This window comes from Trichosurus vulpecula, chromosome 7 (genome assembly GCF_011100635.1).
Source record: "Trichosurus vulpecula isolate mTriVul1 chromosome 7, mTriVul1.pri, whole genome shotgun sequence".
NCBI classification, from domain to species: domain Eukaryota; kingdom Metazoa; phylum Chordata; class Mammalia; order Diprotodontia; family Phalangeridae; genus Trichosurus; species Trichosurus vulpecula.
The window spans coordinates 269,686,245-269,713,605 of NC_050579.1; the positions used below are offsets into that span (position 1 = coordinate 269,686,245).

At 38.6% G+C, this 27,361-nt stretch overlaps 1 protein-coding gene and 1 pseudogene across 1 annotated transcript; both read right to left on the reverse strand.

Moving 5' to 3' along the window:
* The window catches only part of LOC118858018, a 128,188-nt pseudogene that overhangs the window by 22,511 nt on the left and 78,316 nt on the right, over window positions 1–27,361 (reverse strand).
* LOC118858717 (olfactory receptor 2B11-like) lies at window positions 4,653–5,584 on the reverse strand (the record flags this gene model as incomplete). Its single annotated transcript, XM_036769323.1, is given in 2 exon segments — window positions 4,653–5,404; window positions 5,407–5,584. Coding segments are annotated over 2 exon segments (930 nt in total), but the record flags the coding sequence as incomplete, so codon positions are not given.

Genomic DNA, 27,361 nt, shown 5'->3' on the forward strand with positions numbered 1-27,361 from the left:
TTAAATTTAAAAAAATATTTTTTAAAAAAGTGCCTGTTCATATCCTTTGACCATTCATCAAGTGGGGAATGACTTATATTATTATAGATTTAACTCAGTTCTCTATATATTTGAGAAATGAGGACTTTCTCAGAGATACTCATTGCAAAACTTTTCCCCCAGTTTTCTGCCTTCCTTCTCATTTAGGTTGCATTGGTTTTGTTTGTGAAAAAATGAGAAATAGACTTCTGATTAGCTACTAAGTCAGAACTGAGTGTGCATTCAAAAGGCATTAACTGGCCAAAATATGTCTTTGTCTTTCTTTTTTTTCCTGTCCAGGATCTAAGAGAAGACCTGTCATAAGATTGTGGGAAGAGGAAAAAGGTTCTCTCCATTAAGGCCAACATGTGGCCAATGAATATGGCACTTCTATTCTTTGGTTCTTTGTTGCTTTTAGATAAAGGAGTGTTGGAGATGGCTATAACTCTGTGAGCTTTAAAAAGTCAGAATGGCAAGACACTACAGGTCAACAAACTGAATGCCAAGACACTAACAGATCTACAAACCAGAACCCATGCCAGATTTTGCTGGTGGCCCAGCCAAGTGAGGTAACAGCACATTCTCAAGAGAGCCAGCCCAATGGAAGCTGAGGATGGGATTTGTCCAGCCACTATGCCATACTAGAAAGTGAACTTGTCGGGGCAACTTTGTATCCACTGTTTTAAGCTTGAGCCCACTCTTCCTGGGGAATAAGGTAATGGAAGGGAGAATATGCTCCTGGTTTGGAAGAATTATTTATACTCCTGTTTAAGCTATATCTTCTGAGTAAATGTCCCTTTTAAAAAGTTAATTTATTTTATTTGTACCTCTTACTGAGGTGCTAACCACTGAATCGATCATTCAGTGATACTAGAATGCTACCATCTGTAACTTGTGTTTAACATCAAGGAGATCACACCAAAATGGCAGTTTAAGCCAAGGGCATTAAAAAGGAGACCACAAATACCTTAAAGGTGGAGGTATACATATAGATGGCCTTCTCAAGGAGTTGAACCATAGAAGGTAAATGTGAGATTAGTGAGTGATTTTTAAGGATTGGGGAGAGATGTGTGTTTGTAAGCAGCAGGGAATTAGCCAATAAATAGGGGAAAATTAAAGAATTGTGAGAGAATGAGGATGATAGATGAGGTAATCTGTTGGAGAAGACAGGATGGGATGGTATCAAGGTGCATGTATAAGGGTCTGCTTTGGTAAGAAGAGGGTCCCTATCTTTTGTGAGACAAGGGTAGGAGATAATAGGGGACAATGTATGAATGATATGTGATGAAGAGGAGATAAGAGACAACTCTCAACAAATGGCTTCAGTTTGTTCAGTGAAGCATGAGGCAAGATCCTCATTTGAGAGAGTAGAAGAGGAGTATCATTGGAAACTTAAGGAGATATGAAAGTGTTTGAAATAGCCTCTGTCATGATTGAGATAGTGAATTGGGTGGTGTAGTATAAAATAATTGCCATGTTCTAGTGAGGGCCCAGTTGAGATTATGTTCTATAAATGTGTAATCATCATGATTTCATCATTTTCTCTAGGTTCACTTAGCATCATGTGAAAAGAGGCAAAATTAATGGATTATGGGAATAATCCAAGTTTAGGACCAGGTGAAGGATACTGTTTGGAGAACACAAAAAATATAGGTGAAATATGCTCTGGTTTTAATGAGGTTACACAAATTAATAGGAGACAGAGGTAACACATTCAAATTAATTATAAACACAAAGCAATGTATATATGCAGTTATAAATCAGAGCAAAGGGGGTCTTCCAGAATATCTTTAGTGGTTGTCTTCAAACTAAATACAATATACATACTAAGTGCTGAAGATACATAGTAATGGACTAATAAATTAAGCAAGTCTATGTGTAGTTAATCAGGAAAGTTCCTTGGAGGAATTGATCAGGATTTTGAAGAAAGGGAATTGTAAGAGGATTCTGGGAAGATGGTGGAATAAGGCAAAAAATTACATGGCTCTCCCAAATTTCTCCACAAACAAATTAAAATCATGCCTCAAGGTGAACTTTGAGCAGCAGAGAGAATTAAAAATCAGGGTAAAGCTGTGGTCTGCCTGACAACTTGGGAGGACCTTAGGAAAGACAGGACCTCTGGGGTGATGGTCTGGCCTGACTAAAGTGCAGATACTTCCAATCAACAAACAATGAGCCCTGAAGGCAGCTCTGTCAGCAGCTTCAGCTTCAGGAACTTTTTCAAGACAGACAGTGTGGCAGTCAGATAGCTGACCAGGGGAAGACCAAAGAGCCCTCCAGTGGTCCTGAATGCCAGACCTGGATGCCATGGCTCAGGGGCAGAGAGGAATACCTGCAATCAGGTCCCCAGATAGTGCTCAGAAAACTATAGCACAAAAAACCTGAACATTATCCCCCATCCCTCAGGACTAGAGCTCAACTATAACACAAAGTTAACAGACATAAACAGAAATAACATAACAGAAATAAGCCACTAAAAAAGTGAGTAAGCAAAAGAGAAAGAACCTAACTATAGATTGCTGCTATGGTGATAGAGAGGATCTGGGTTCATACTCAAAATATAATGAAGTTAAAACAGCTACTTGTACACAGTAGTAAATGCTTATAATAACCTTGTGTTTGATAAATGTAAAGATTTACATTTTGTGGATAAGAATTTAGTATTTGGTAAAAATTGTTGGGAAAACTGGAAAGCAATCTAACAGAAATTGGGCCATGACCAGTGTCTTACACCATTTACCAAGATAAGGTCAAAATGGATACATGGCCTAGCTATAAATGGAACATATTAGCTGGAGAAGAATTTATGAATAAACAAAAGATAGAGAGCATTGTAAGGTATAAAATGGATAATTCTGATTACATTAAATTGAAAAGAGCTTGAACAAATAAAATCAATGTAGCCAAGATTAGAAGGAAAGCAGAAAACTGGAGAAGATGGAATTTATAGAGAGTTTCTCAGATAAAGGTCTCACATCTCGAATATATAGAGAACTTTGTCTAATTACTTATGAGAACATGAGGAATTTCCCAATTGACAAATGCTCAAAGGATATGAATAGGCAGTTTTTCAATGAAAAAAGCAAAACTCTATATAGTCATAAGAAAAAAATGCTCCAAATCATTATCGATTAGCAAAATAAAACAACTCCGAGATATCATCTCACACCTATCCAATGGGCTAAAATGTTAGAAAGGGAAAATAACAAATATTTGAAAAATTGGGACACTAATATGCTGTGGGTAGAACTGTGAACTGATTCTACCATTGTGGGTAACAATGTGGAATTATGCCCAAAGACTCATAAAACTGTGTGTACCCTTTGACCCCACAATACCACTTTTAGTTCTGATTCTCAAGATGATCAGGGGAAAAGGAAAAGAATTTATATGTTCCAAATTATTTGTAGCAACTTTCTTTGTGGTGGCTAAAAACTGAAAACTGAGGGGATGCTCATCAATTGGGGAATAGTTAAACAAGTTGTGTTGTATGATTGTGATGGACTGCTACTATATAAGAAATGATGAGCACATTAATTTTACTTTTATATATATTTTTTTATTTTTAGTTTACAACATTCAGTTCCATAGGTTTGGGGCTTCCAAATTTTCTCTCCTTCCCTCTCCTCTCCTCTTCCCCCAAAACAGCATGTAATCCAAATGTAGGTACTACATTTACCTTCACACGGAACTTATTTACATAATAGTCCAGTTGTAAAGAAGAATTATAACCAATGGAATGAATCATGAGAAGGGAGAAACAAAACCAAAAAAGAAGGGGAAGAAACGAGAGCAAATAGTTTGCCTCCATCTGCATTCAGACTCCATAATTCTTTCTCTGGTTGTGCATAGCTTTTTCCATCATGAATCTTTTAGGGCTATCTTTGAACCTTGTATTGATGAGAAGAGTCAAGTCTATCAAAGTTAGTCCTTAGAGATATCATGTGTCTGTAATCATGTATACTGATCTCCTGGTTCGAGCAGGTTGATTTTAGAAAAACAAGGAAAGATTGCAAGAAAAAATGAAGAATGAAATGAGCAGAACCAAGAGAACATTGTATACAGTAACAGCAATATTATTCAAGGGACAACTGTAAACAATTAAGTTATTTTGAGTATTATAAATATTCAAATCAACTACGAAGTACCTATGAAGGAAGATGCTCTAGAGAAAGAACTGATAAATAGAAGTATACATAGTATGGTTTTACACACACACAACTGTGTTTAATGGTGGCCTTCTGTAGTGGGGGATGGTAAGGGAAAGAGAAAAAAACTAAAAGTATACAGCAGTGAACAAAAAAAACTCAGAAGAAAGCACAGAAAAGCAGGATAGCTTTAAAAATAATGTGTAGTATTTATTGCATAGTTTTTCAAAAAAATAAACAGTGCGAAATGGAAATTCAGAGTTTCATATTGAATCCTTTCTTTGTGTTGTGCTGTGTAAATTGATTTTTTTTGTGTCTTTTGGTATTTAAGTTCAGAATGAATAAAAAATTTAAAAAAGAAAGTGAAATGCATGGATTAGCAAGGGAAATAAGTGAAGCCTTTCGGTCTCCTGGGATATCAGCTTTAGGCACATCACAGATTCACAAAAAGCAAAACCAAAAATATTTCTCTTCTTATCTTTGTTTGTTCAGGAAGCCTTTCCTTAGAAGTCTCCTCAGTGCTCCCTTTACTTCCTTGTTCCTCAAAGTGTAGATGAAGGGATTAGCCATGGGGGTGATGACACAATAGAAGAGCGTCAGGAACTTGGACAAATCTTGGGAACCACTTCCTGAAGGCTGCATATAGATGTAGATTCCAGGACCATAAAAAAGAAACACTACTAATAGGTGTGAGGAGCAGGTATTAAAGGTCTTGTGCCTTCTATCAGCAGAGGGGATTCGGAGCACAGCTTGAATAATGTAGCAGTAAGAAATGAAGATCATAGAAAGGGCACCCAAAACCAAGAAGGTAGCAACCACTTCCAAGGTAATCTCATTGACTTTGGTGTCCACATAGGCCATTTTAATGAGACTGGGAAATTCACAGAAGAAGTGGTCCAGTGCTCTGTGATCACACAGGGGTAGCTGGATTGTGAGTGGGGACTGCAGCAATGAGTTGGCCAAACCTATAAGCCAGGCAGTGCTGGCCAACTGTAGGCAGAGCTGATAATTCATGATAATGGAGTATCTCAGAGGTTCACAGACAGCCACATAGCGATCCAAAGCCATCATGCCTAGAAGGACACACTCAGTACAACCTAACCACTGAAACACATACACTTGGGCTACACAGCCCACATAAGTGATTGTTTTAGTTGGACCTCCTAAGTTGACCAGCATCTGGGGCACAGTGGTAGTGGTGAAGCAGACATCCAGGAAGGAGAGATTAGTGAGGAAAAATACATTGGGCTGTGAAGTTGAGGATCAAGTTGAGATACCAGGATGATGGCAATGTTCCCTACTAGAGTGAAGATGTAGGAGGTGAGAAGGATGAGGGAGAGGGGTAGATCCAGCCATGGGTAATTGGAGAAGCCCATTAGGATGAAATTACTCAGAAAGCTTCCGTTTATGTATTGCATGTCAGTTTCCTGTGAGTCACCTGCTGGCATCGATGAAGACAAGAGTGAGGGAAATCCTAGGACAGGAGAAGTTCTGAAATCAATGGGAAAATGTGAGCATTAAAGCTCCAGGTATCTGCTTCCCTGAGGGCGGTAGCAAGTACAAACATACTGTTCCTCATAGGAAGCAATAAGAAATCACAATTTACTAGAAGAAATATTTTAGCTTACTGATGGTTCTTTCCCTGGAATAATTAAACTTTTAAAGAAAATATAAATCTTAATGAACAGGAACTGAATGATAGTTTAAAGTATTGAAAAGGGAGTTTGAAGAGAAATGATCAATTGTTTCACTAGTACTGTCTAGGTAACCAGGACAACTGATAAAGACATCTAGTCAACTTGGGAAGATACCTTCTGCATTCTATCATATACTCACCTAGCAAATTACTGAGAGATTCCATTTGAAGTTTTCCCTCCTGGTAAGAGAATACATTAGTTTCCTATTGGTTTTCTTGAAATGTATAACTCCAGTTGTAAATTTTACAGCTTCACTACAGTTATCCTTTGATGTCTTGTGGAATGGAAATAACCCTGGATTCTTCAAGGCTATACTATCTTATGCAACTTTTAATAAAACAATAGTTTCCTTATTGGACTGTGGATATCTGTTCTATCTCTTGAATCCTGTCTTTAGTAACACCTGGTTTTTTATATTTTTCCTTTATATATGCACATTGTATTTTGCAATTAGTCCTTATTTGTGTCTTTTATGTGTGGCATCCCCCTCTGGGTTATTCATTTAACTTTCATGAATGCTGAGAGTTGAATCCTGAGACCATTTCTCAGTGTTACAAAGTGCTTTTATATACAGGATTATCTTCTTTGATCCCTACAACAACTATGAACTAGATTGGAGATAGATAATATTCTCCTTGTTTAAAGAAGAAGAAGAAGAAGAAGAAGAAGAAGAAGAAGAAGAAGAAGAAGAAGAAGAAGAAGAAGAAGAAGAAAAAGCAGCTAAAGTGCGGAGAGGTAAAGTGGGTATCCCAGGTCACTTAACTAGTAAGTGATAGAGCAGGGTCTCTAGCTAGGTCTTCTGATGAAAAGTCCAGTACTCCACCATGTTGTCTTTATTCAAATTAACATATAAAAACACTAAAGACAAACATATCATTAGCAAACAATGATTCTGCAAATGCCTCTTAAGTTATATTTTTCTAATCATCTGGATGATATATGGCCTCAGATTCAGGAAGAACTGGGTTCATATCCCACCTCTGACACATACTGTATTATCCTGGGAACATCACTTAAACTCTCAGTATGACAGGCATCTCTCTAGGGCAGTTGATAATCTGTATTAGTGGAGGGAGCGTCTTTACCAAAACTTGTGGTAAAATCAAAGGTCTGGATTTAAAAAAAAATAATCTTTTGCTATTATTGTTACAAAGATTAGCCCATAGAGTACGCTCAGAGTAGCTATTCTTGGTTCCAGGTGAACATGTGGAAACTGAGTCCTCTTATTAGTTGGAGAGCTATTAGAGCCAACGAGTCAGTGAATGTACAAAAGAGCAGAGTGATAGTGCAGAACTAAGGTGAAATATAAAATGCCTAATCAGCAATTCCCAGACTGCTTCATGTTTTTGATGAAGTTTAAGTAACATATTCCCAGCAGAATTCATCACTAGTTAAAATTTAAGCTGCTGAATACTGTTCAGTTAATACACACTTGTGATTCTATGGTTAGCATGTTTTGTGTGTGTAGGAATAAATTACCTATACCATAACTGATTTGTATTTTTGTGCCCCCTTTTTACTCTCCACTTTTGGAAGAGTCTTGAGATATGAACTAATAAGTAAAGACATTTCCAGGAAATTCGGAGTAGGAGGAACTTGAAAGAATAATGAATGTGAGGATAGGAAACTGAACACCGTTCATTAGAAGTAAGCTCCCTAAGATTGAACACAATCTGAACTGAATATCTAGGTATGGACCAGGGAATGAATACAATACCCTACCTCCTGCTGTTACCAGCATGAGAAGTGATTAGATCATGATTATAACAACATCAGCAAGGAGGATAAAATTTCAAAAATGGGGAAATTCTATGAAGAGCAGAATTTATGTGTTGGAAAACAAGAACCAATTAATAAGTGAAAGAGGCTAGTTCATCTCAATGGTTTTTATGCTCACAGAGGGCATGATGCAAGGTGGAACAAATTGCTTAAAACAGATTAAGGAAATATACAGAGTGCTAGATCACTAGGCAGTGTCTCTAAATTCAATTCACTGTCATTTCTTTCTTCTCTCTCCAATGGACATATACGCCAAATTTCTTACTCTGTGAGTAAACTGCTTTCTGTATGAGTATTGCTTAAGAAAGGAAAATTTGGGATAGAGTATCCTCAAGTCACTCTTAAGGATAGGAAAGCAAATGGATTGTCTTACACTGAAAAGCTAAGTAGAGAATTCTGGGGTACATTTCATTCTGTAGACTTGCCATTTCTAGTGTTCTATATGCTTATCTCTGAACTCTGTGAAAAAAGAGGTCCACTATATTCCAAATACTGAATCTGTGCCCTAGCTTCAAATTTATCACCATGCCTTAACTCAACTTCCCCCTGAAATTCAATACTATACCAATTCCCATGACCTAGTGACAGCCTCTGAGCCAAACACACATCTTCAAAGTCATTCCACCATCTAAAACTCTTACCTTTTGATAATCCTGAACTAATTGACTAGGAGAATCCCTTGGCCTAACAAACATTTCCTTCTCTGGGTTTTCTCAGAGAATGCCTCTTGCGTCAACAAGGCCAAAGGAAGTTGACCAGAGTATTCTTCTATAAATGACTACCAAGGACAGGGCGCCTATAATGGGACTTTTCTTATCTTAATATTTTGTGGTCATATGCTATGTTATGGCATGTTAATGGTAAAGAAAATACAGATATCCTGAGTCATAATTTCAATTGACACTTTGTTAACTCTCTTATTTTATTGTATTTACCACCTATTCGATTAAGAAAATTCCTTTTCTCGTACTATGTTTAAACATATATGGAGATCATAAATTTGAGTGACACGGATATGCTGAGCTGGGATTGTCTTAAAACATATTTAAAAATTTAAAAAAATAAAAAAAACAAAAAAAATTGTCATTTTTTTATCAAGTAGTCAGAACTTAAGCTCTGACTCCATGTACAAACATGTTTGCTAGCTTCTGCTAGCTTGAAGGGATTAAACAATATGAATTTAGATATCACCTAACCTGTTTGCCTCTTTTAACCAAACTTTCAGGTCAACACTTTATACTTTAACTCCCTGATTCACCAGAACTCAACCTTTCTCTTAAATTTGCCTATAGGGAATGAAAAAATCAGAATAAATATAGACATTAAAAGAAGGCATGTGGATGAGGAAGGTAGAAGTCAATGACCTTGCTTTCTTTAGTTAACCTTTGTTCTTCCCAACCTTCAAATGTAGGTCAAAGGAGCTTTGGGGTTTAAGGTGAAATTTGTGGTCTCATTACTACACAATTGCTATTAAATATTTTGTTTGCTTATTGACGAGAGACTCCAAAATATATATGTGTGTATATATGTATATATACATATATATGTATATATACATACATATATATGTGTGTATATGTGTATATATACATATATATGTGTATGTATGTATGTGTGTGTACATATATATATATACATATACATATACATTTGAGAACACGGGCTCCCATTTAGGAATGGAATAGGGTATTAAAAGGCATTTCCTAACTTCAAGTCATATAGTAGTCTGGGACCATGGTAACCGCCAATACACTGAGTAAAAAGAAAATAAATTTGTTCTCATCCTGGAGGCATTCTTCTCTGTCCTTTGTTAGCTCTTCCTGGCTACATTCAGTGGATTATAGTTAGGTGCTAGAAAAGATGTAAGCCTGCTTTTGTCCATAGGCCCTTTCTAAAGAAAACACTTTGTCAATTTGGTACAGCTCAGTAGATGTTCTTTAGGAGAAAAGGCTCAGTATATGCTATTTGACAGCTTGTGGAGACCGCAAGACTATTCAGGATGCTCAAAAGAAATGATGTGATGCCCAACAGAGATTAGAAATGTACCATCCAGAAGAGAGCAGTGAGAGAATATCACTAACAAACATAGGGAACAGGATGAAGCACGAGTTACCCCACCTTCAACAGCACCCTGGTTGCATGCACTTTATGTATGTGTGTCTTCCATATATTTACTTTGGCCTCATCACTTCTTGGAAGGTACCTTTTCACATGAGTTGCCTAGCCACATGTCCCTAAATGCATAGTTAGTATGTGTGTTCCCTGTTCAGACTTAGTCTCTATGTGTGTGATAACCTGCAGGATCATGTATGTCACGTGTGTACCCCATACACACATGGGGAATTTTTTGACACTTTTTTAACACTTTTTTTAAAACTTTATGCAGTTTGATTTAATTTTCATTCATTAATTTTCATTAAATTTCATTCATTAACTCACATTTATAATGTGTTCTATGCCTGGCTGGTAAAATTAATTACATCAAAATTAACTTGTGAACTGTTTTTTGTGAGTAGATGATGTGAGTGCCTTAGTCCTAGAAAAGCTTTTGGAAAGTCCATTTGTAAATGGGTGCCCCCCTCATCTACTTTACTTTCCACCTCCAAATTCTCCCTAATGTCACTTCCCTGCTTGCACATACACATCTTCAAAACCCAGCCCGTTCTAGATGCACAGGAGTCAACTTAAAAAGGAGACACAAAACTATGATTCCCTAAGCAGCAGTGGAGTCTGCCTCGTGCTGGGATCATGGCTTTTAACTGACCAAAAGGTCTTCCTGTATCAAGAAAAGTGAAAAGAATGAGGATTCTCACTTCTGAACTAGTTCTCTGCCACTTGGGATATAATGTATTTACTTCTCTCCATTGGCAGAATGACTCTAAGTTCAGCCACATGAAATTGCTTGTGACAAAATGATGTAGAAACTTGCCATGGGTTTCTATTTTATAATATGCCATCCTCTACAACCCAAAAGGAAGCATAGATCCTTCACAAAAGGAAACAGTTGAATTTGATAGATAATAGATACTTGACATAGCATTGTCCTCTAAAGAACTCAGAACATCACAGTTATATTACTTTGGTGTGACTCCTGGAAATAAATGTTTGCCTGACAGGTACTGATCAAAATTTTACTTCAAAAAAGCAATGTTTCTTGATTAATATATATCATCTCAACTCCCTCATGGTTAGTAGGCATATTTTATATGGCTATCTGCAGGGATTTTTCTCTGAAAGTGATTCTGCCAAGTGCCCTTGAGCTAATGAGCACCAGACTCTCAAGATTAGGGCCAATTAGTTCAACTGAGCCTCGATCTGAAACTACACAACAATTTTAAGAAATCTTTAATAGATGGCTAGAAATAGCCTGGGCACTGTAGATCTTACACCATTCAAATCCAACTGTTAGGTAAAAATTTACTCATGTCTACCCTCTAATAGATAGACTCCCACACAGACCAACTAAGCTGTTGAGACTTTTTTAAAGATTGAGGATAAGAAAAGGTGGCAATGAACATCATCCCTGAAAACTCTACCTATCAACTGGCCTTCATGGGGTTTTATCTGGCCCAGTCAGCTACTATGCCCTGTCCACTGATCTCAGAAGCTTCCACTTGTAGCTCTCAACAAGAAAATGAAGGGCTAATAAAGATGAATCTGAAGAGTGAGAGACAGAGCTAGGAGGGCATACCTCTATTCATCTCCCATTGGAAGAATCAGCTTCCTGCATCCACATGGAGCATTAGTGAGCAGAAGCAGATGGAGATATTGAGATAAAATTCAGCAAGTCCTGTCAGAAGAAAAAATGAGAATTGCTCCCTCAGGAAACACCTGTTGTAGGTTGGAAAGGAAGCTTTAGACTTTAGCAAGCTTGAAGTCACTTGGCTAATATAGCAAGCAGAAAAGTGAGGAGTATTTCTCCCCAAGGAGTCCAGGACTTTGGGGGAGATTGATAAATTTCTCTTCATGGAACTTCTAGGACTGAGCTCACTCACAAATAATTAGCATTTTTCCTCTAGAGCCTTCCAAAGATTCCTCAGGGGTTAACAAGGGGGAGAATCTCCCTAGAGAAGTAGCATCTAGTTGTCTACATGTTGCTTCATATTACATCAGTTCCTTTAATCCTTTCCACACAGCAAGGGAGAGCACAGAAGGCATTTGCCATTTCGTGGAGATGGTCTAATCCAAGGATGGGGAACCTGTGGCCTCAAAGTCACATGTGACCCTATTCTGTCAAAGGGCCACACTTGAGGACCTAGAGGGCCACATGTGGCCTCAAAGCCACAGGTTCCCCCCCGCCCCCAGTAATCATAATTTTCATTTCCAGTCATGGATATGGCTTTGTAAACAACCTTGTGTCCATGTTAGGCATTGACATTTCTACATTCTGCATGGATTGATTTATCTGCTTGTTGCTGCATGAATACCCTTAATCTTCTGTATGTTTACACATTTGCTAGTCTCAAGTAGCCGTCCTTGTGAATTCCTTGGCAGAACAAGACCCATACCTCCTTCACTCACTTGGCTAAAGCACTGTCAGACAAGCAGTTTTAGAAAATATATTAAGCCTGCAGCCACAAACTTCCTATGGAGTTCTAACCCCATTATTTCACTTAATCTCTCAAAGTTTCAGTATCTTCATTTGTAAAGACTTCAGCAGTTTTAGGTTCTGTAATTTTCTTAGTGTGTATATTTGCCCCACCAAAATGATGACAATCCATCTTTGACATAGTAGGTCAGCTTTATGAACTGCTGTCACTGAAAACAATTCATTGACTTATAGTCAGCCTTCTAGTAATGAGTTTCTATGAACTTAGACTAGTCCTCTGACAACCGATGATCAAATTAAAATCAATATGTATTTAAAGCATGTGGTCTATTGATCAGCTCTATAAGTCCATGTTCAGTAACAGGCAGCCCTGGATCTTGAGTCAGATGACCTGGTTTTGAGTTATGACTCTCTTATTTACTTATTGGGTGACCTTGAGCAAATCACTTCCCATCACTGGTCCTCAATTCCTTTAGATACGAAATAAAGAGGGTGGATGAAATAATATTTCAGATCACTTCCTGCTCTAAATTCTATGTTCTGACTCTCTTCATTTCTCCTTCATATTAATGTATTATTTATGTAGGAGGTATAGCTCAAGGTTCCCCTCAGAAAGGCAAATAAAAGAGCTAGTTGGTTTTATCAATTATTCAAAATAAACAAGAAACATGTCAGAGAATACTTGGCCTTCTCAAAATTCAGTACTAACAATAAGCACTTGTAAGAGGACCACCATTTCATCAATCCTTACTTCAGTATCTGTTGTAGAAAGTAGGTCAGTACACAAATTCTATGAAGAACTCTGTATGACTTCAAAATTAAATCAACATTTTTTTATACTCAGTGACTTCAAACCAAGGGTAAACCTAAGAAACAACAGGTTAAAATATGTTAGGAAACATAGTCAGATATTTGAAAAAAGAGGCTTATAGACTGTGGAGAAGTCAAGCCACTATATATAATGGATAATTTCTTCTAGGAAAGAATTGGAAGAACTAGATAAAACATACTCCAGAAAAACACAAAAAATGAAATTGGTTTTAATTCAGTAGAGAAGAGATGATTAGTTATCCATGTGGGAGCCATTTATGAATCAACTACTTCTGCATATTGAACAACTTAAAAAAAAGAGATCACAGATTCCAGGTGATTTGGGCACCAAGATGGTGAACTCAACATTTTTCCTAATTCTTTAGGACACCTCAAATGGTCCCCAAACTGAAATTATGTGCTAAATGTGAAGCAATTTCAGCTTTTTTTCATGATCTAGGTGGACACCAAAAATCTAAAACAAGGTAAAAAAACACACCAACAGCCAGAAACTGACAGTCACTGACCTTGAGCTCACTCAGCATCTCTCCTCCACTTCCCATGCTACTGGCAGCAAGACAACATAAGTAAACCCAAAGACATGAAGTAGGCCTAAATCAAAACCCACCTTATATACCCTGGTTCCTTATCCCTCTTTTCAGTGCCATAAAGACCCTAGTTCCAGGCTGTGGAAGTTTTCTAGGGCCTCAGCAGCCAACTTGGCCACAACCTTTCAGGAACAAAAAACTGTCAGGGGCTACAACCTGGAATCATCAACTCAGTAATGCTTTGAACTACCAAGGGCTCTGAACTGCTAGTACCAGGCCAAAGAACTAAGTAACAGAGGGAGTGGGATAGGTCACCAGAACAAGACACTGTGAATGCGGGGAGCTGCCCAGCACTTCACCAAGCCCATGCGAAGAAGAGCAAAGCATCCAGCTGGGGCCATTTCTGACTACCTAAAAGTCAGTTGAGGTGGAGACCTAAGCTGATGAATTGTAAATTGTCCAGTGTGCTAGCAGGCTGAGAAACTTTGAGATCCAGCCCACAAGGAAACCATAGTCAGAGGGAAGTGAATTGGAAGTGAGTAAAAAAGAAAATAAGGGGATAGGAAAAAGACTGAAGGTAACAAAGGTGCCAGGAAGAAAGACATCTCAAAGACCTTGAACATAAACAGATAAATCAATGGGAAAAACAGTAACAACAGAAAGAAATATGGTCTCCAGATCCAGTAAATTTGTTTGGGTAGCTATGAATAAACACTGCAAAACAAAGTAAAATGAACCAATACTCAACGAAGCAGAGAACCCTGTAGAAGTTGAGGAGGACATGAAACCACAACACACTGTTTCTGAGTGATTCTAAAGAGAAATGAGAATTTTGAGAGAACTTAAGTCCTGCACAGCAAAAATAATTAACAGAATTGAAAATTTTGAATCTGCTCTTGCAAGCCTCACCAGAGAAATAAAAAAAGAGAACAATAGATTGGGAATTTAAATATAGAGAAGTGAAAGTCAATCAGAAGGGAAGCAAAAAAAAAAAGAACATTAAAAGAAAATATGCCCATTGTGCAAGCAAGTATATGGATCTCAAAGACAGGATGCATAGAGATAACTTAAGTGTGATAGGTCTCCCAAAAGAACATGACAAGATAAAAAATCCTTAACACCATAATGAAGAAAAAATAGAACTTTCCAGAACTTCTGAACATAGAAAACAAAATTGCAATTGAAAGAATTTACACATCACCTCCAGGGGAAAAATAAAAACCAAAGCTGCAAACTCCAAGGCTGTAGTCACTAAATTTAACAATTCAATTTGGAAACTCTAGTACTACAAGCCATCAGGAGAAAGACTTTCAAATACAAAGGAAAGGAGATTTGAATAACACAAGACTATTCTGTATCCACTAAAAAGAAGGAGAAAGGAATGGAATAATGTGTTCCAAAAAAGCACTGGAACTCAGGAGGAAGCCCAGTCTGACCTCTCCTGCAAATCTGAGCATAACCATATACGATGCAGACTTCTAGGCAAAGGTAGGAAAAAAATGAAACGAGAGAGAGTATAGATCAGTGGGAGTATCTTACTATAGGGCAGCATCCTCTCTGACGCTTGCAATAACTGGCATTTTTCTGAGACTGAGGCACAACAGAAAAGGAGGCATCCATGGAGTAAGCCTTACAAAGTAGTGCTGAAAAGGGCCTAGAGCTCAAGCTATAGATGTCAACTCCTGAGGCTATCTTTTTTTCTTCTTTTCTTCTTTTTTAGTTTTATTAATTAATTTATTTTTAGTTTTCAACATTCACTTCCACAGGATTTTGAGTTCCAAATTATTTCCCCATCTCTCCCCTCCTCCCACCCAGGATGGCATGCATTCTGATTACCCCTTCCTCCAATCTGTCCTCCCTTCTGTAACACCCCCCCATATCTCTTCTCTTATCCCCTTCCCTGCTATTTTCCTGTAGAGCAAGATAGATTTTGTTGACCTGAAAGTTTGGTTAAAGAAGGCAAACGAGCTAGGTGATATGTAAATTCACATTGTTTATTTCCTTAAAGCTAGCAGTATACAAACATGTATGGAGCCAGATGAAATCTGATTGTCTGAATGAAAGAATGAGAAGGTTTAAATACATTTTTAGAAGAGTCACAACTCAGCATGTCTGTGTTACTCAAATTTATGATCTCCATGTATGTTTAACCATGATACAAGAAAAGTACTTTTCTAAATTGAATAGGTTGTAAATACAATAGGATAAGAGAGTTGACAATGTGTCAATTGAAATTACAATCCAGGATCTCTCTGTTTAATTTACCATTAACATGCCATAATATAGTATATGACCATAAAATATTAAGATTAAAAAAGTCACATTATTCAAGAAAGTGTCTTGGATTCAGGGTCTCATCCTTAATGGCCATAGACAGAGGGCAGAATGCTCTTAAGTCAGCCCCATCTGGGCTTGTTGACATAAGAAGAGGTATTCTCTGAGTTTATTCAGAGAACAAAGAAGCTGTTAGGTCCAGGCTCTTCTTCAATAAAGGCTCTGGCCTTTATTGAAGTTACTAAATTGATATTAAATAATTATCAATTTCTATACCCAACTGCCAATATATCTTATTTCCCAGTTGCATGTAAAAACAAGTTTTAACATTTGTTTTTAAAACCTTGAGTTCCACATTCTCTCTCTTCATCCCTCCCCACCCACCCTCATTGAGAAGGCAAGCAATTTGGACATAGGTTATACATGTGTAGTCATGCAAAACACTTCCATAACAGTAATGCTGTGAAAGATTAACTAAATTTCCCTCCATCCTATCCCACCCCCGTTTATGCTACTCTCCCCTTTGACCCTGTCCCTCCTCAAAAATATTTGCTTTTGATTACCCCCTTCTCCCATTTGCCTTTCTTTCTATCATCCCCCCTGTCTTTTCCCCTTCCCACCCCCCACACTTTCCTGTAGGGTAAGATAGATTTTCATACCCAATTGAGTGTACTTGTTATTCCCTCCTTAAGTCAAATCTGATGAGAGTGAGGTTCGCTCCTTCCCTCTCACCTCCCCCCTCTTCCCCTTCATTGTAAAAGCTTTTTCTTGCCTCTTTTATGTGAAATAATTTACCCCATTCTACCTCTCCCTTTCTCCTTCTCCCAGTACATTCCTCTCTCAACCCTTTATTTCATTTTTTAGATATCATGCCTTCATATTCAACTCATCCTATATACTCTGTCTACATACACACATATATATACAAATATACACACATATACATACATATATATATATATATGTACACGCACACACACACACACACACACACACACACACACATACATATATTCCCTCGAACTGCACTAATACTGAGAAAGGTCTCATGAGTTAAAAATATCATCTTTCCATGTAGGAATATAAATAGTTTAACTTTAATATGTCCCTTATGATTTCTCTTTCCTGTTTTCCTTTTCATGCTTCTCTTGATTTTTGTATTTGAAAGTTAAATTTTCTATTTAGCTGTGGTCTTTTCATCAGGAATGCTTGAAAGTCCTTTATTTCATTGAATATCCATTTTCCCCTAAAGGATTATACTCAGTTTTGCTGGGTAGATGATTCTTGGTTTTAATCCTAGCTCCATTGACCTCCAGAATATCATATTCCAAGCCCTCCAATCCCTTAATGTAGAAACTGCTAAATCTTGTATTATCCTGATTGTGTTTCCACAATACTCAAATTGTTTCTTTCTGGCTACTGGCAATATTTTCTCCTTGACCTAGGAACTCTGGAATTTGGCTACAATATTCCTAGGAGTTTTCCTTTGGGGATCTCTTTCAGGAAGTGATCAGTGGATTCTTTCAATTTCTATTTTGCCCTGTGGCTGAGAATATTAGGGCAATTTACCTTGATCATTTCTTGAAAGATGATGTCTAGGCTCTTTTACTGAGCTTTCAGGCTCATGGCTTCCAGGAAGTCCAAGAATTTAAAAATTATTCCTCCTGGATCTATTTTCCAGGCCAGTTTTTCTTCCAATGACATATTTCACACTGTCTTCTATTTTTTCATTCTTTTGGTTTTGTTTTTTAATTTCCTGATTTCTCATAAAGTCATTAGCTTCCACTTGCTCCAATCTAATTTTTAAGGAATTATTTTCTTTGGTGAACTTTTGGACCTCCTTTTCCATTTGGCCAGTTCTGCTTTTTAAGGTATTCTTCTCCTTATTGACTTTTTGGACCTCTTTTGCCATTTCGGTTAGTCTGTTTTTTAAGGTATTATTTTCTTCAGTATTTTTTGGGTCTCCTTTAGCAAGCTGTCTACTCCTTTTTCGTGATTTTCTTGCATCACTCTCATTTCTCTTCCCAATTTTTCTTCTACTTCTCTTACTTGATTTTCAAAATCGTTTTTAAGTTCTTCCATGGCCCATGACCCATTCATATTTTTCTTGGAGTCTTCAGATGTAGGAGTTTTGACTTTGTTGTCTTCTTCTGGTTGTATGTTTTGATCTTCCTTGTTACCAAAGTAAGATTCTATAGTCTGTTTTTTTTTTCATTCTGTTTGCTCATTTTCCCAGACAATTACTTGGCTCTTTGCTAAGGTAGGTCTCTGCTTCCAGTGTGGAGGGTGTACTGCCCCAAGCTTCAGGGGTTTTGTGCAGCTGTTTTCAGATATATTTCTAGGGACCTGTAAATTTTCAGTTCTTCCAAGGTGGTATGATCAAAGGAGAGGTGTTTATTCCTCTCCTGGCCAGTGCACTAGTCTGTGAGTGACCACAAGCAATCTTTTCTGCCTTGAAACTGTGAGGAGGATTCCCTATCCACCACTGCCACAAGCTCTGCCGTGCCAGCATTCCTCCTTGCTCCAGGACTGCCACCCAGGATTGCTACCCAGATTGAAGCACAGGCAAAGCAAGAGAATCCTGCTGCAGCTCCAGCAAAGAGATCCCTGCAATCCCCTTCTGATCAACAGCTTGATCTCCCCCCATCTGTGGGTCTTTACTATTTTCCCTCTGTTTTTGTTCTCCCTGGTTTAAGTATCAAGACCATAGGGAGGCAGAGCCAAGATGGTGGCTTGAAAACAGGGACTCACTTCAGCTCTCCCCAAAATCCCTCCAAACACCTGTTAAAATTACTCTAAATCAATTCTAAAGCTACAGAACCCATGAAACAACAGAGGGAAATGGATCTCCAGCCCAAGATGGCCTGGACCGTCGCTGGGAAAGGTCTATCACACCGTGCTGGGAGCAGAGCACAGCCCAGTGTCAGGCACACCAAGATAGACCAGGCCAGAGTAGACTGGGCAGAGTAGGCCTTAGGGCCCTGAACCACTGAAATGTGGCAGTTACCAGACTTCTCAACCCACTAACACCAAAGACAACATAACAGCTCAGTGAAAAAACTGCTAGATCTGTGTGAGACGAGTACATGGTCCAGCCCTAGCCCCCAGGCAGTGGAAGTGTCTGCAGCGGCAGCAGCAGCAGCAGTGGCAGCTGCTTCCAGTCCCAAGCCCACACAAGGCAGGGAATGAAGCAGCTGATCAAAGCGAGAGTGCAGAGATGGCTTTGCTGTGGCTGAGGCAAGGTTCTCTTGCTTTGCTCTCCTTAGATCTGGGTTGCAGTCCTGGTTGGTGGTTCTTAGGGTAGTAGAAGTACTGGTGTGGCAGAACTTGTTGTGGCTGTGGAGAGGGAGTCCTCCTGGTGGTTACATGGCAGAAAGGAGTGCCTGCACTCACAGACCACAGCACAGGTCAGGAGAGGAACATCATACCACCTCAGAATAGAAGTAGCTCTGAAAACACAGCACAAAATCCCTGAAGCTTGGGACAGAGCACTCTCTACACTGAAAGCCATCATACCCTGACAAATAGCTCAAAAGTCAAGTAATTGGCTAGGGAAATGAACAAGCAGCCAAAAAAGGACTCAGACTATAGAATCTTTCTTTGGTGACAAAGAAGATCAAAACATACAGCCAGAAGAAGTTAACAGAGTCAAAGATCCTACATCAAAAGCCTCCAAGAAAAATATGAATTGGTCTCAGGTCATGGAAGAGCTCAAAAAGGATTTGGAAAAACAGGTAAGAGAAGTAGAGGAAAAATTGGGAAGATAAATGAGAATAATGCAAGAAAATCATAAAAAGGAGTCAACAGCTTGCTAAAGGAGTCCCCAAAAATACTAAAGAAAATAACACCTTAAAAATAGACTAACTCAGGGCAGAGCCAAGACGGCAGCTAGAAAGCAGGGACTTGCTTAAGGTCTCCCCCAAATCCCTCCAAATACCTGTAAAAATGGCTCTGAACAAGTTCTAGAGTTGTAGAAGCCACAAAATAGCGGAGAGAAGCAGGTCTCCAGCCCAGGACAGCCTGGATGGTTGCTGGGAAGGGTCTATCACATGGTGCTGCCGAGCGCAGCCCAGCATGGGGTGCACCAGGACCAACCAGACCAGGAGCCAGGAGGGTGGAGAAGGCCACAGGGCCATGAATCACTGAGCTGTAGCAGTTACCAGACTTCTCAACCCACAAACGCCAAAGACAAAGGAGCAGGTTAGTGGGAAATCTGCTGGATTGGGAGAGAGGAATCTGCCCCCAGCCCCGGGGTGTGGAGAGCCAGCTGTATCCTGTTTAGGCCTCATTAGACCTCTGCAAAGCAGTCTCTTAGATCTTTGCACGGCAAGGTCAATTGAGAATGGGTCTATGCACAGCAAAGGCCAGTTTCAGGATAAGAAGACCTGGCAAAGAAAACCCATCTTCATGGCTGATTATCTATGTGGGATATGACAGAAATGTTTCAGTCTGGTTATCTATATGCAAGAGAACATAAATGTTTCCATTTGGTTAGCCTTGAGGAAAAATAATGTCTCACTCCCAGGAACAAGGAGATAAAAACTGAACCAATGCTTTATTGTACTCTTCTTAGAAGTCAGGATGACTTGGCAATTAACCTGTATAAAATACTGTCAGTAACTCCATTAAAATCAGTCTATAGCCCGAATATATGACTCACCTAGCCCCATGTCTTTGTCTTTTTGTGTTTCATTACTCCATTCACACAATCATGCAGCTGTTTGCACCAGGGATGGCAGAGGTGGCTCAGCTGCAGCAGCAGGAAGCTCCTGCTGCTGCTTTCAGAGCTCCAGCTACAGTTGCTTCCAGCCCCAGGCCTACCCGCTGGGAGGATTCAAGCATCTGATCAGAGCAGAAGTGCAGGGAGCACTTTGCTGGCATAGAGGCAAGGTTCTCTTGTTTTGCTCTGCTTGGATCTGGGTCATGGTCCTGGTTGATGGTTCTTGGAGGAGGAGGAATGCTGGTGTGGCAGAGCTTGCAGTGACGGTGGAACAGAAGTAGCTCTGAAAACAGCAGCACAGCCCTTAAAGCTTGGGACCAAGTATTCTCTACTCTACAAGCTGTCATACCCTGACAAAAAGCTCAAGGGTCAAGTACTTGGCTGGAAACATGACCAGGCAGTGAAAAAGGATGCAGACACAGACTATAGAATCTTTTTTTGGTGACAAAGAACATAAAAACATACAGCCAGAAGAAGTCAACAAAATCAAAAAGCCTATATGAAAAGCCTCCAAGAAAAATATGAATTGGTCTCAGACCATGGAGGGGCTCAAAAAGGACTTGGAAAACCAAATAAGAGAATTGGAGGAAAATTGGGAAGAGAAATGAGAGTGATGCAAGAAAATCATAAAAAACAAGTCAATGACTTGCTAAAGGAGACCCAAAAAAATCCTGGAGAAAATAACACTTCAAAAAATAGACTAACTCAAATGGCAAAAGAGCTCCAAAAAGCCAATGAGGAGAAGAATGCCTTGAAAGGCAGAATTAGCCAAATGGAAAAGGAGGTCCAAAAGACCACTGAAGAAAATACCATCTTAAAAATTAGATTGGAGCAAGTAGATGCTAGTGACTTTATGAGAAATCAAGAAATTATAAAACAGAACCAAAAGAATGGAAAAATGGAACACAATGTGAAATATCTCATTGGAAAAACCACTGACCTGGAAAATAGATCCAGGAGAAATAATTTTTAAATTATTGGACTACCTGAAAACCATGATCAAAAAAAGAGCCTAGATATCATCTTTCAAGAAATTATCAAGGAAAACTGCCCTGATATTCTAGAACCAGAGGGTAAAATAGAAATGGAAAGAATCCACCAATTGCCTCTTGAAAAAGATCCCAAAAAGAAAACTCCTAGGAATATTGTCACCAAATTCCAGAGTTCCCAAGTCAAGGAGAAAATACTACAAGCAGCTAGAAAGAAACAATTTGAGTATTGTGGAAACACAATCAGAATAATACAAGATCTAGCAGCTTCTACATTAAGGGATCGAAGGGCTTGGAATATGATATTCTGGAGGTCCAAGGAGCTAGGATTAAAACCAAGAATCACTTACCCATCAAAACTGAGTATAATGCTCCAGGGCAAAATATAGATTTTCAATAAAATACACGACTTTCAAGCATTCTCCATGAAAAGACCAGAGCTGAATAGTAATTTTGACTTTCAAATACAAGAATCAAGAGAAGCATGAAAAGGTAAACAAGAAAGAGAAATCATAAGGGACTTACTAAAGTTGAACCATTTTGTTTGCATTCCTGCATAGAAAGATGATATTTGTAACCCATGAGACCTTTCTCGGTATTAGGATAGTTCTAGGGGATATACATATATATAGACAGAGGGCACAGGGTAAGTCGACTTCAGGTATTCTATTCCCTCTTCTATTAATCTGAGCAATTTATATTTTTGCAAATACTCATCCATTTCACTTAGATTGTCAGTTTTACTGGCACATAATTGAGCAAAATTGCTCCTAATAATTTATTTAATTTCTTCTTTATTGGTGATATATTCACTTTTTCTTTTTTGATTCTAGTAATTTGGTTTTCTTTTTTTAAAAACAAATTAACCAGTGACTTATCTATTTTGTTGATTTTTTTTCACAAAACCAGCTCCTAGTTTTATTTATTAGTTCAATGGGTTTTTATTTTACTTTCAATTTTTATTTCATTGTGATCAGTAAAGGATGTTTGTATCACTACTATTATGCATTGTTTGTGATATTTTTAAGCCCTAATACATGGTAAGTTTTTAGTCAAGAGAAAGGGCCAAAGGGAGTACCATTCAAAGTTAAGAAATACATATATACTTTTCTATTCCCATTTGATAACCAACAGAAGTTTATCAATCTAACTTTTCTGAAATTCTACTCAGGTTCTTAATTTCTTTCTTATTTTTTGTTAGATTTGTCTGTGTCAGAAAGGAGTCTATTGAGGTTCCACACTATTTTAGTTTTGTAGTCTATTTCTCTCTATAACCCATTTATCTTTTCCTTTAAATATTTATGCCATTTGATACTATGCCATTTGATGCATGTATGGTAAGTATTGTCTATAGTACCTTTCAACAAAATGTAGTTTCTCTACAGAACTCTTCTAATTAAGTTTATTTTTGTTCTTGCTTTGTCTTAAGTCCTCTGGCTTTTTTAATTGAGCTGAGACTTAATAGATTTTGTTCCATCCTCCTATTTCAACTCTCTATGAATTTTTATGTTTCCAGTGTATTTCTTATAAACACTACATTGTTCAGTTCTGCTTTTTGAGCCATTCTAATTTTTCAAGTTTATGAATGAATTAATCCTATTCATATTCACAGTTGTGATTCTTATTTGTGTGTCTCCATCTGTTTTATTTTCTAAGACTTTCTCTTTTCTTTGCTCCCTACCTTCTCTTTATCATAGGTTCTTACCTTTTCTTTCTTTCCTTTTATACCCTTCTTCACAAGCCCCTCCCTCCATCTTAGCCTACTGTGTCCCAAGCTCTTTCCTATACACTGGATACACAAAGTGAGAAAAAATAGTCCCTAACCTCAAGAGGCTTATATCTATTTGGGGACTATATGCACTATAAAAAACATACAAAATAAATAGAAGATGCAGGAAGAGAAGCATCAGCAACTGGGAACAATCAAGAAAGGTTTCATGTAAAAGTGTCACTTGACCTGACTTTAAAGAAAACTAGGGATTCTAAGAAGTGGAGGTAAGGAGGGGTCACATTTTGGGCATAGGGTGTGCCAGCAGTGGCATGAATATATGATGAAGTAATGGACACAAAAAGACAAAGACATGGGGCTAGGTGAGTCATGTAGTCAAGCTATGGACTGATGTTAATGGAGTTACTGACAGTATTTTATACAGGTTAATTGCTGAGTCATCCAGACTTCAAAGAAGAGTGCAGTAAAGCTCTGGTTAAGTTTTTTATCTCCTGGTTCCTAGGAGTGAGACACTATTTTTACTCAAGGCTAACCAAATTGAAACATTTATGTTCTCTTGCATATAGATAACCAGACTGAAACATTTCTGTCATCTCCCATATAGATAATTAGCTACAAAGGCAGGTTTTCTTTGCCAAGTCTTCTTATCCTAAAACTGGCCTTGCCATGCATAGGCCCATTTTCAATTGACCCTGCCTTGCAGAGGTCTAAGAGGCCTAAACAGGATATAGCTGGCTCCCCACAATAGGGGATAGCCAAATCAAAGATAGAGAAACTGGAAGTGTACGGAACAGCAAGACCAGTTTGGCTACACAAGGCAGAGTATATAAAGCATCAGGAGGGCAGAAAAGAAAGATTAGAGCCAGATTTTTCAGGGCTTTAAACAACAAACAATCCTAGTAGTGATAGGGAGTCAACAGATCATTCTTTACATTCCAACAAAGCCATCTACCTCAGACATCTTGCCATTTTCCTTGCTGTACTTCCACACTGCATGCCAGAATAATACCACTAGACTGAATGCCAGAAACTCATCTACTCCAGCCTCTACAGAAGGTGATTCAGTCATCTTTGGAACTTATACAGTGATACCAGGCTGTTCTGATTAGTGAGTGACTGAATTACAACCCCACTAGCTCACTCTATTTAGTTGGCCATAAGCTCATGCATGACATCCTATCCAGCCAGCCAGCCTTATCATCTTGCCATTTGCCTTGCCAGGACTTGAATGATTTGTTCTCTCTCCCACCGTACACACAGAATTTCTACCTCTTGTTCTGGAGACAATAATTAAACTCATGGTACCATTGTTCTTGACAAGGGTATGTTAATTTTCTGTCTCATGAACTACACACCATACTTCTGAATCCCCAGAAACTCCCTGCCCTGGTTATCACTTCCAATATGTGTAGTTTTCCACCATCAGATTGTAAGCTTTTTGACGGAAGGACTCATTTTTTTCTTTGTATTCACCAAATGGAGCTTGGCACATAACGCTTAATAAGTGTGCTTTCACTCATTCATTTCATGGGAGTTTATTGAACAGGGAAGTGACTTGGTCAGAGCTATTCTTTATAAAAATCACTTTGACACCTGTATGGAGGATGGATTGGAGAGGGGAGATATTTCAGACAGGAAGATCAGTTAGGAGGCTATCGCAGTAGTTCAGGGCAGAGGGGATGGGAGCCTGAACCAGAATGGTGAGTGTGTGAGTAGAGGAAGGACCAATACAAGAGTTTCTCAAAGGTAAGATGGATAAGATTTGACAGTTGATTGGCAGTTTGGTGGACAGAAATGAGAAGTCAAAGATAACACTGAGGTTGCAAACTTCTCTAATTGGAAAAACAGCGGGTCCTTGACAAATAGAGTTATGTAGAATAGGGATGGGTTTACGGGAAAAAATACAATTATATTTTGAAAATGTTGACTTTGAGACGACTACAGACCAACTCATTCAACATGTCCAATAGGCCATCATTCTTCATATGTCATTCTGCCATCCACGCTAGCAAACTTAATTCAGGACTGGAGCTTGGTAGAGAAACTAGAAATAGATAGATACATACATACATGCACACATACATACATACATAGAGATTTCAGAGATAGATGTACCTATCTACATACATACACACACATGTGCACACACAACATATGTATATGTCTATATACAATATATATAATACATCTAATATACATGTATTGTATGTGTTAGCTATGTGAAACATCTGCACAGAAGTAATAATTAGACTGATAGGAGCTGATGGATTCTGAGAATGAGAGGGGGGAGGGCCGAGAAAGAACTGATTAACCAATCATTCAATCAAGTGCAGAAGGATAGATGAATGGACTGACCTTGGGAGAGACGAGGAGACAACGATCCAATTATCTGACTGGGCTGACTGGGAAAAACATGATCCATATCCCTGGATTGACAAAGAGGAATAGGCGAGTTGTCTGATTCTCATAGTAAGCCTCGGTATCAGTGAACCGCATCAAATATACATAGATGACATCATCACCATCGTCACCATCAACACGCCTAGAATTTATATAGTGCTTTAAAATTTGTAAATGCACTTTACATTCATTATCTCATTTGATCATTCCTGCTGATTGCAACATATTTTTAAAATATTGAGGAATTAATTCTCTAAGCATATCAAAGAGAAAGAGAGCAAACAGAAAAATGTGGGCCTATGTTATTATCCAAAAATGCATAAAATAGCAATAAATTATCAACTCTATACATACCTTTTCCATCTCTACAAGTTTATGAAACTAATATATACACACATCAGAATTGTCTTCAGTGAAGGTTGAAAGGGAACCTTTAGGCTTTTGCAAATAATCTTTCAGAGCAGACCTCATTGTCAATCACACAATTTACTGAAAGGTATAGAACTGAAATATGAAATTCAGGGCCTACAACACTACCAATTGCAGCCCAAACTAAATCAAAATATAATTGGGAAATATTTAACAAAATAAGCAAAAATACAACAAAATATAGATAATATTACATTCTAAAATGAAGTCAATATGTGACCCCCAGGGATTAGTGGCCATTGTTTCTATTTGAGTTTGACTGTTACGGGCTCCCGAAGCCACAACTATACTCGGGGTTCCCCCCAAGCCCCAGGCCTTTGCCTAGCAAAGGGCCTGATCTCACGGACAATGAATGGGGCGGGAGCCGAAAGATGGTGAATGACTCCATTTATTATTTCAGCAAGCAGCACTTTTATATCTTTAGTGACGTAGGTACATTCTTTGGTTACGTGGGTGAAAGACAGGTAAAAATCAAGACACCTGGCTACTAGGACCGCCCCGACTCCACCTACTCTCCTCCCCTTCTCTTCCCACGCTAACCTGAAGCTCCCTGCGGGCAAGCAGTCAAAGTAAAGAACCAGAAACTCCATGTACTCTGGCAAGCCAGGCAGAGAACCAGAAGTTCCATGTGCTCAGGCAGGTCCGGGCAAAGACCTGGAATTGCTAGGGAGGCAACAAAGGCGAGACCCCTCCTCCTGGCTCCACCCATATCTCAGAGGCCTGAGTTTATCTCAGAAGGCCCCTGGGCATGGAGGTCCAAGGAGGGCAGGGCTTGGCTCTAACTCGGCCCCTAACATTTGACATCTTTACTATGGGAATATAAGAACTACCTCATGCTTGTTGTTTGTTGACTATATAAAACAACTTGCCTTGGTAGAACAAAATGTTCACTTAAAGACTCTCTTCCAATGTGGTTTCTCTCATACAACTATCAGAATTGTATAAGATTCTTTAAGTGTCTCTAATCACCTGCTTTACACCCATCCTTCTCCTCCCCTGCCCCTACCACCACCACACAAATAAGAACAATACAGCATGGTGCATTATTGAAAGAAAGCTCTTTAGTCAAGAGAAAGGGCCAAATGTCCCAATAGTCATGCCTCAACATTGATCTGTGGTGGCCTTCTCAGAGATGGGGAGAAGACACCAGGCTGAAAACTCACAGCTAAGTGTTGGGGAGTGGGGCTCTGGACATAAGAGGAAGTGTCACCAGCAGCATAGAACCCAGGTCATAGAATACGATGGATGAAAGAGTATAGCAGTAAGGCTGA